The sequence below is a fragment of the Pocillopora damicornis genome, chromosome 6 (assembly GCF_964200805.1).
Source record: "Pocillopora damicornis chromosome 6, jaPocDami1.2, whole genome shotgun sequence".
In the NCBI taxonomy this organism is placed as follows: Eukaryota; Metazoa; Cnidaria; class Anthozoa; order Scleractinia; family Pocilloporidae; genus Pocillopora; species Pocillopora damicornis.
Genome location: NC_142675.1, coordinates 21,124,461 through 21,134,935, shown reverse-complemented (window position 1 = coordinate 21,134,935; position 10,475 = coordinate 21,124,461). Strand labels below are relative to the sequence as shown.

The 10,475-nt window shown below is 38.0% G+C and overlaps 1 protein-coding gene across 1 annotated transcript; it reads left to right on the top strand.

Moving 5' to 3' along the window:
• Positions 1 to 427: 427 nt before the first annotated feature.
• LOC149044379 (uncharacterized) lies at positions 428 to 5,906 on the top strand. Its single transcript, XM_089210859.1, has 5 exons — positions 428 to 775; positions 2,716 to 2,830; positions 3,548 to 3,584; positions 3,719 to 3,845; positions 5,415 to 5,906. The coding sequence occupies exons 1-5, from the start codon at positions 428 to 430 to the stop codon at positions 5,904 to 5,906; spliced, it is 1,119 nt and encodes a 372-aa protein (XP_089066985.1).
• The last annotated feature ends 4,569 nt before the right edge of the window (positions 5,907 to 10,475 follow it).

Sequence of the window (10,475 nt, the reverse complement as noted above, 5' to 3'; positions counted from 1 at the left end):
AACAGTCGTCGCTCCGACGATAACACTTACCGCTACTACTATTACATAAGTGAGTCTATATATATTCACAAAGTGTTCTGGAAAATTCTAAAAGCTTATTTAAGAACTATATATTTTAGAAGTATTACCTAATAAATACGTGACTTGATAAAATTTTCCGGAAAGCTCTACGGTATGCAAGTCAGCTTGACTCAGCCGTCTGGAAATTTCTGGAAGATTATATTAACAACAATTACTCATAACAGGGGGTGGTGCTCTATAGGCATCTTTATCCTCTCTTCTAACTAGCCAGTCCCTTCCTAGCTGCGATACCACCGTCAGTATTCATTAACAACAATTACTCATAACAGGGAGTAGTGTTCTATAGGCAACTTTATCCTCTCTTCCAACCAGCCAGTCCCTTCCTCGCCGCTCTCTCCTGTGAGTGATGCCATCATGTCCTTTTATTACTGAACTGTTCTTCTTTCCTGTTACAGAATCAACCCCCGTGTATCGCGAGGGCAACCGCGTCTCCTCCACAAGAACCTTCCTGAGACGTACATTCATTAAACACGAGTTTTATCACTTGAGTGTGCCACTTGTTGGAACAGTGGCAGTGTCTGATGTGTTTGACTGCACGTTAGAATGTCTCAGCGATCCGTTCTGTTTTTCTGTGAACCTGGCCGCCTTCAAAGGAGCCCATGGAAAACTTTGGTGCGAATTGTTGTCATCTGATAAGTTTAGAAACTCCACAGAGTATAAAGGGAATAAAAGTTCGCATCATTTTGCAATTGAGGTAGGGAACACTCTTGATTTTGACAAATAAACGTGCTAAAAGTTTGACAGCTTTGTGAAGATCTTAGAGCGAAGGCAGTCAGGTTAAAGCCACTGCAAATGGTGTCGGTCTGTTGTCGTATTCATTGTGGTGACAACCGTATTTCCATGGCATGTTGTAAAGCATGCAAACACTTTCTCGTGCCGCTTACTATCTTACTTACTTACCACCTTTGTTTCCCAGGCACGTCGTCAGACTAAGAAAATACATGTGACTCGGTTGAAAATTTGAGTCAAGATACCAGATTCTGTTTATTTAAAGAATGGAATCGTTGTTTAAATCGTCAGTGTTTGGTCAGCCTTTAGTCGATTTGTGTTTTAAAATGTTTTACCGACAGACTTCATTTTTAACTCGTGAATTGCGCACATGCGCAAGAGCAAGTTATAGGTACGATGTGGGGAATGGCAGTCGCTCGCTCGCTCGATTGGTCGATTCCTGTAAACTTTTTTTAGATTTTAGGCTTTTGAGTGCATTTAATAGTTTTTGGCGAGCAATAAAAAGACGAAATGGCGACCTTTGTTGCTAAGAATAGTGGTGGGGTGAAAAAGAAGCCAATTATAATCTTTAAAGAGTTTTTTTTTTTACGTTTTAGTTTCAACAAGCGGCGCCAGCGACTGGCAGGCATGCAAGGATTCACACTGAAATAACAGAACAACCTTCATTTTTCATAAAATTGTAATTTACAATCCTTGAACTTGAAAACAATCCGAAGATTCATTGAAAATATCACTTACTGCGAAGCGCTCGGAGTTTACAGATGTTCAAAAGCTTTTTCTGTTATAGCGTGAGATTGAGGACAAAATTGATCATTACGTTTCGTCGCGTGTGTTTTTCCTGTGTGAAGCAACAAAAGATGCCGGCGACTGACGAAATAACAAGTTAACACGAAAATCAAATAACACCTAAACAAACAGTTTTAGCTACCGATTTTCAGTGAATTTTAAAAGAACAATTTTCTTTTAAGTTTCAAGACAATTTGAAGATTCAACATTCATACAACGTACTAAAATGCGAAAGTTACACACCACAAAATTGGTAAATAGGCCTGAAATGAAATTCTATCTTGTTATTGATTATACGTTGCCTAGCACGTGACTTAAATCTACCCAGGCGGAGATCCAAAATGACGGTGGCAGGCTTAGCTTAGTTATATCACTCAAAACTCGTTCCCGTTTGTCTCTTTTGATAAAGAGGGAATCGTTAATGTTTTCATTAAGACAGTATTGCCTTGATTTTCTAATATTTACAACGAAAGACAGTAAATCTCACTTTTCACCCACATTTACTTCCAACCTTTTCTCTTAAACCAGAAACAAAAATGATAGACGTTTAAAACACATGACATCATCCACCTTGTCAAATGTAATAGCATGATCATTTCAATGGTAATGCCTTCTTATCCCAACGTTACTTTGTTTCTTTGCTACATTAGCGAACACTGAACTACTGCTCGTACTCTAGATATGACAATCAACCACAAAATTCCCTAAACCAGATAACATTAAACATAATCTAAAAAATCATGTGTCAATTCACGAGTTTGCTCACAGAGCACTTTGATTCTGCGAACGTTCGAAACAGTTAGAAAAGCTTTCCATACCCATAGATCCCATCGGCTTAGCAGTATATTTTTAATCTCATAAAGCCACTTTCTAAAATACCAGTAAAGTCAGAAAAACTTAACTAAAATCTTAATACAGTAGATGAAAATAAAAAAAAAACATAGATGCTATTATATGAGGTGTTTACCATGAAAAATTTATACTAAAAATAAATCCTGACCGGATCGACGGATTAGTGCGGATTGGCGGATTCATGTACCCCCTCTTTATCGCATATTTATAGATTTACAACTGCGTTTCGAAATACATGAACCACTTTCCTATTTTGTCTCTCTACAGTCACCTTGCTCTTCGTCACCTTGTCAACACGAGGCTACCTGCGTCACAGACTGTAGAGGTGGTTCATTTAGATGCCGCTGTACAGAAGGCTTCATAGGAGAATATTGTGAAAAAGGTGAATAGTTTGGCATGGTTTTGTGACTGATATACATCCAACAACATTAAATACTATAATTCTCAAGTGACTGATACAAATTTTTCTGCTTAACCTTGCAGCTCGAAAACTCTCTAAAATAGCTAGCGAAAATATATAACTAAAAAATAATTAACTCAAAGTAAAAAGATGTTGAATTTCTCGATGCTCAAGTTGATTGAGCATCTGACTGCGAAATCAAAAGGTCTGAGGTGGGGAACTAAATGTTAATTTTTATTTTCACTTGTCCGTGGGGATCAATTATCATTCACCACGGAGGAGGGGGGAGGACTTTAGAGGATCACATGATTTTCAGGGGGAAAGGAGGGGGAAACAGTTGTCGCCGACAGAGTTTAAAGGGGGGGGGGGGGCTGTAGAAATTGACTTCCAATTTTAAAACTGCCAATGAGTGGTAGTCGTAAGAATATTGCAGAGCCTTTGCTGAGAGGGAGGGGGGGGGCGATCTGGTTAATTTTATCATGACACAACCAAAATCTTCTGACCCTCCTCTCCCTTAGCAGTAAATTATAACTGGTACCTATGTAATATTTATCATCTCCTATTGCTCAAAGATTTTGCTAATAGCTTGATACAAGAATGTACAGCGACTCTAGTTTTCAGTGTGTCTCCTACTGGTCTGTGGAAGAGCCTAAATATCTTATACATCTCACTGTTATTTATTTTTTTCTTTACATTTAGTTATTGGGTTCTGCAAAGAAGCTTACAACATTTTCAAGTAAGTGATACTAAATGATTATCTTTTCGAGCATAAAAAAAGAGACAAAATTATCGAATTGTTTAGACGTCGAGGGAAGATTTTTCGCCGCAAACAAATATGATCACGAATGGATTTCTTTTCGTATCAAACAGGTCAAACGCCAGTCAACTGGTTACATTATACATTGACTCTAAGCCAATCACAGTTCTCTGTCAGATGGGAGATTTTGGATGCGGAGATGGAGGATGGACGCCTGTAATGAAGATTAACGGCAGCCAGGTAAGCCTCATACGGCGGAATATTCTTGGCGGGGTTTTCTTGCGGGTGATGAAGCACAGCAAGAAGTTTTCAGAAGCATCAAAACTACGATATAATCTATATTAAAGTTCACACGGCAACCAGGTGAACAATCAGACATGGTTTGATGCTACTCTGGTTTACAGATTTAATGAAGAAGTTACAATTCATAGACCCAACGTTTCGACACTCCTGCCTAGTGCCTTCATCAGGAGTGATCTAAACGCTGCAACAAGAGGTCCTTCTGTATGATCACAAATTAACTGCCTTCTTTCTGACGAGGTGTAAATAGGCGTCAGGAAGCAGGTGGCCATCGTCACGATTTAAAGGAGCGTGGGCGGAGTTAATATGCCAAGCCTCCAAACAAAGGCGCTGGTGATAACGCCGATTAGTGGTGATAATTTTAGAATTATCCCACCCAATTGTATGGTTGGTTAGGCATGTGTGCTCCGATAAAGCTGAATTTTCCTTTTTGCAAAAGAAAACCGCTTCTCTTTCAAACGTGTACCAAACTAACGTTTGGTCTGTCCGATGTATTCGTTGTCAAAGTCATTGCAAGGAATAGAATAAATGGCGTCGGTTCGTCGTTCTTTCGTGACAGGATCCTTAGGTTTGGCAAAAATATGCCCCAAAGTCTGAAAAGGTTTTCGAGCAACTTTAACGTTGTGGCCATTCAAAATTCTCTTGATAGGTTCCGTAACACCCTTCATGTAAGGAATAACAGCAAAACCAGTCACTGATTCCCTTTCATCAGGGGAGTTACTAATTGTAACTTGTTTTTGGCAGTTACGGAGAAAGGTTTTATGTATAGCCATTTAGGACATTAGAAACATATTTCCTAAACAGTGAGCCCTCCTGAGTAAGAGTTTTGGCTGCAGACTTTTTATGGCGAATAGGGTAGTGAGAATCGAAAGCGAGGTATTTGTCGGTGTGGGTAGGTTTACGGTAGACACTTGTCTCTAAATTACCCTGAACCCCTCTGGACACATATAAATCAAGAAAGGGCAAATGTCTACCCTTTTCACGCTCAAGGGTGAATTAGATCGACGACTCTACTGAATTCAGGGTAGGAATTCTACTGATAGGAAATGCTTCATTTCCGGATACCGTAGAAATAACATAATCGACATGTCGTTTCCAGAAAAAGGGTTTAACCGGTGAAGTGGCTAAGGCCTTTTGCTCCACGTCTTCCATTACCATGTTGGCAGTGGCAGCAGAGACGGGCGAACCCATAGCTGTACCAAAAACTTGTTGATAGTAGGTGCCGTTATATACGAATTGCGTGGTTTTGAGGCAAAAAGACAGAATCTCTTAGCAACTTGTTTATATACTTCTCGCGGCCCCTGTTTGCGGAACTTCTTCTAACATAAGTGCTACAATACCCTAATATCTAAAAACGCAACAAATTGCTAATTAACCCGCCTGCAAATAGAGTATAGATTGATGGTTTTTACACTAACTGTATCATTGATTTCATGATGGTCCTGCCTTTGGTTATGCATCGTGTTATTTATGTTTAAGGATAAATTAAATCCTCTTAATTCTTTTTAGGCAACGTTTCACTATAACTCTCACTACTGGAGTGATAAAAACCAATACAACATCCCCGGCGGGGGGACTGGGTTTGACTCACAAGAGACCAAGTTACCGACCTATTGGAATACACCTTTCTCCAAGATCTGTCTCGGTATGAAGATAAGTGGACAGCTCAGCTTTATTGTCTTTAACAAGCAAGCCAACTCTCTGCACTCTTTGATCGCTAATGGGACATACCGCGCTACTTCCCTGGGTCGTAACGAGTGGAAGAAGTTGATTGGTGCGCAGGGCTCTTTGCAACTGAACTGTAACAAGGAGGGCTTTAATGCTGTAGGTATTGCAAGAATTGGCTATGTAGCTAACCAGCAAAACGATTGTCTCTCTTGTAACTCCAGAATTGGGTTTGGTACTAGAGGACGTTCCAATACGTGCGGAAACGTAGCAGCTCTTTCCCCAGATAATGGTGACAGAAACATCAAAGCTATGGGAAATATTTTAGTGCAGTAAAGTCTTTCAATCCATGTATTACGTTAGAAAACTCACTTACAATGAGGAAGGGGAGGTGGGTTACTGAAAAAAGCTCTTTTCCATTTATCCATCCCCTCTCCCTTCTACCCTCAAACGCTCGAGTGAGAACTTGCTAAGCAGATTATAGATTGCTACTTACGGCTCATGATTTACAAACTTCTCTTCCTCCTCCAAAATACCAGGTGAGTTATTAAGCCGGTAAACTGATATACAGTGTGTTCTATTACTTTATTATTACTAATCGTTGTCACGAATAATAATTGTTATTAATCATTATTAGTTATTAAGATTTCCAAACTAACCCTTAGTGCAAGTATAAAATCAGTTGTAAAGACTTTTAGCATGCCTAACACCAGATCTGCACAAAAAATACTTCTGACACAAGAATCTTATTATTCTGCAATTTCTCTATAACAGTTAGAAAAAGTGCATATGATAATTTGATAACAAGAGCTATAAAATAAATTAAAAAAACAAATAAATAATAGGCAAAATAATATTTGAATAGGAACTAATAAAAAAAGAAGGCGCCGAGACACCATATTAGAGACGCCACAGTAAGACAATTTAAATTATAATAAAGTAAAATTTTTTGCAATTGAACTAGTTACAGTGTAACGGAGCAATCTTGGAATCAAATGTTCACTGTAAGCAAGTGACCTAAGTAACTTCATTTCAACTCAGGTTAATGAGGCTGATTAGGCCCCTAGCAGTACATAGGTAGAAAAGTGCGTACGATAATTTGATAACAATAGGTATAAAATAAATGAAAAGGGCAAAAATAGTATTTTAATAAGAATTAATAAAAAGGAAGGCGCCGAGACACCATATTAGAAACGCCACAGTAAGACAATACAATTAGAATCAAGATTTCTAATTCCAATTCATAATTAAGTAAAATTTTTGCAATTAAAAGAGTTACATTATAGTGGAGTAATCTTAGAATTGAAGATTCACTGTGCCAAATACAAGAGTTCATCAGATACTTTAAATTAGATGATGTCTGCTCGGAAAAAGGGCCGGTATAAATAATGAATACCGTGTTTCCTCGACTATGCGCCCACGCTCTAATAAGTGCCCTTCCCCGAATAAGTGCCTACCCTCTATTAGATCTTGACTGCAGTTCGTCACTAATCGCATTTGAAACAAAGCTACAATTTTTTCCTTTACTGACGAGAAGATTTCAATCCTTTCAACATGTTTTTTTATTTTTGTGTTTTCCGTTTTAGTTCAGTTCTCTGCTCTGATGTCAGACATCGCGTTTTCTCAAGGTTTGTTATGTGTTTATTGTTAAGGAGGCTGATAGGGTTTTCGCTCAAAGTCGGCGCGCGCGCCAGCGTATTATTTTTCTAGAAAACTTTTATGTTCTCGCTTTTCTAGGTTACTAACATCAAAGGGCGATGAGCAAGGTTCACAGTCTGGAAAAGCCGAAGTTGTTACACACGGGAACTTAAAAGTCGGCGACATGTCACTTTAAAATCTCCTTTCCTCTTACAGTTTCCTTATTGTAAACTGTGCGATAATGCTGATAAACAATCAAATCATAGAATAATGATTGTTTTGTTCTATACAAAAGCCATATTTGCCGATTTCAGCAACTCTCCAAAGTGATAAACGACAGATGAAAGAAACGCTACGATTTTCCCATCAACATTTCGCCTACATGCATCTCTCTAAACGTGAATTTTCCATTCCTAACAAAACTCTCGAAAGTTGTTCACACTTTTTTGGCTTCCTTGATCAATCATCTTGTATAAAGAGATATAGAATGCGGGTTTATTTGCTCACGTGACCGCCTAGGGCCGGAATTGCGTGACAGGTGTCGTTGCGAGAAGCTTGTCACAGTCGCAGATTTTAAAAGGCATCCAAGACAAAAATACAGCAGCGCCCACAGATGTTTTTGATGGTTTCAGAAATCAAATGATGGATTATAAAGGGGAATTAAAATAATAGTTGTGGCTTTCTGGCAAGGGGAGATAATTGACCTCAAAGTTATCAATTATTTAAATGAATCGAAAAGTCTGAAAACAGAGTCATTTATTTGCCTCGGTTGATTGACAAGCCGTAAGTCAAATTGACTGATTCTTGAGTCGTACATTCAGTAAGGATTTAGCAATATTTATACAAATCTTCATAGAAATCAGGCAAATATCATCGCATTGAGAGCTTCATGCATTTTACCTATTTTAAGGCGATTTCCATTGTGAAAAACAAGAAAAACCTTTGGGCGGGGGTTGGTCTATTTTCCCTCGGAAATAACCAAAACAGAAACCAGTTTGCCTGTTTGAGTTTTTGGATAGACCCTTTAAATTTTGACAACTCAAAATAAGGGACTTTTATATTCTCTTGATCTTGAGATTGAGGAAATTCAACTCGCACGACGATAAACTAATAGACTGCTCTCGCAAGAAACGCCACAGATAATTATTAATGCAAATTCTAAATGTCGATCTCTTTATTTACAAGCCACGAATGAATCTAAAACCGATTTTTTTTGTTTTCGAAAGAAGCTTTCTGGGTAATTTTGGGTCTATTTCAGCCCGGATGGCAAATGATAAGTAGGTCGAAAAGCTTGTATTAGGACCGAATTTGTTTATCGTGAAATTTTTTTGAGTCAGCTCTACTCATCAAGTTCTTCAACACATTTTAATTAAAAGACATCACTTGTGCTCATGAATCACGAAACGCATCCGCGTTCATTCAATGTCCTAAGTTTTGGGTTGTGAAAATGCAACGGATGGCTCAAAGAGTATATATTGTGGTATATAAAAAAATATTGTATGATCACTGACACGGTACGTTTATTTCGAAGTTCTCTTAGTAAATTATTGAGTTAACACGTGAATAGGAACCATTATCACAACCTATTAAAAATTTATACTAAAAGACTATCTTTGAAAGTTTTTTTGGTATAAATCTTTAATGTTATGTCTAGGTTTCAACTCCCAATACACTTCTTCATAACGCACTTGTGGCATTTCTGTTTCTTTTGTCATAGCGCAGAATTTCACGAAAATCTTCTGATTTTCCTTCTTGCCAAGTCATCTGCACTGTCGATTGATTTTTCGTTGGCAAGTTTTTTCTTGAAATAGCAACTTCCCTCACAACAAAACTGGCCTTGATGTACTCGAATTTTTTTTCCATTGACACTGCAGTCGCAAACTTGTCCCCGGGAAAACTTAACTCAAGTTACACTTCCTTTATTATTAGTAACTCTTTTCTCGTACTCCTAATGGCCACCTAAAAGATCTAACTCGCAGTATTATCATTTTTCTAGGAAAATATGTCATTAAGAGAAAGGGAGCTAGGAAACGATTTTTTTTTTGTTTTAAAGCTAAAATGTCATGGCTGAATTACGGAGAAATGTTTGACAGACGGTGCGCAGAGTTGATTTTCAGATTTCAGGTGAACGATTTAGAACGGCGTACGTTTAATACAACGTTTTCCACGATTGCAATACTGGTAACATGAAAACTTTTTCAGGCCATGTGATTTCGCTCATTCTACAGCATCCATGGTTTCAAAGCTTTTAGTTTTAGCTTAGCATTTCACGTGAGGCCTGTTTTTTCATACGGAATATTGGGAATTTATTCAAATTATAAAACAAAGACTTGTTTATCTGGACGACTCGGGTTGCCCTTAGTAACAAACTCAAACTAGCGGGTGTTACTGCAAGCTTATATAGATGTAAGTGAATGCCCATTGCGCAATCAGCTCATCAGAAACTATTTAGAAAATGATGCCTCTTTGGAGTTATGGGAAAGGTAAAGCGGAAATTGGGTCATAGGATTTTAAAACTAAAACAACTTAAAAACCTGATTTTCGACTCGTATTCCCATCCGCTCTCATAAAACTAATCATAGCACTGAGACATCCATTGTTGCAAAAACAAAGGAATGTGCTGGTTTGTACGTCAACAACTTAGGAGCAGCTGGAATCGCTCAAAGTCTATTGGTTGTAGTCAACATCTCAGTCGCTTACAAGTCAGTTGCATCAGAGGCAAGGCTAAAGATCTCACATCAGCGACGAGATCTCCTCTCAACATGTTTTTTGGTCTTCTTTATCCCCTTCTATTTGAACTCTCTGCTCTAATTCCAGATCCAGCCTTTTCACAAGGTTTGTTAGACGCGTTTACTAATGCGTATCTCTTTTTGTTTTCAGTGTTAGAACATTGATGTTGGTAATATTCAGTTATTTATAGTAACTCAACTCAGAATCTGGATATAAGTCAGATGTTCTCAGAATTCGATCATTCTTCGTTTTTTGTTATAGTTTCACTTGGCTAGTGATGGGCGTTGAATGCTCTAAGGAAACTTGTTTTAACAATTTGCATTATAACTTATAATTTGGGACGCTGTTGAATGGCACAAAGTTTAGTTAACTTCCTTTGATATATATCTGCTGTTACAAAGTTGCATAATTCAAGTCAATCTGTTGCCCTCCAACGTTCAGCTTTTCAACTTGGTCAAATGCAATTAACATTCCATCACTCTATATCGAAAAATGTTTTTCAAGAGTAAGCTTAGTCATTGATTGAAAAAGCCTTTA

Coding starts and splice junctions, on each gene's coding strand:
- LOC149044379 (XM_089210859.1), top strand. CDS start 428: ATGCCATCATGTCCTTTTATTACTGAACTGTTCTTCTTTCCTGTTACA. Junction 2,831..3,547: donor AGGAGAATATTGTGAAAAAG/GTGAATAGTTTG, acceptor CTTTACATTTAG/TTATTGGGTTCTGCAAAGAA. Junction 3,846..5,414: donor TGAAGATTAACGGCAGCCAG/GTAAGCCTCATA, acceptor AATTCTTTTTAG/GCAACGTTTCACTATAACTC.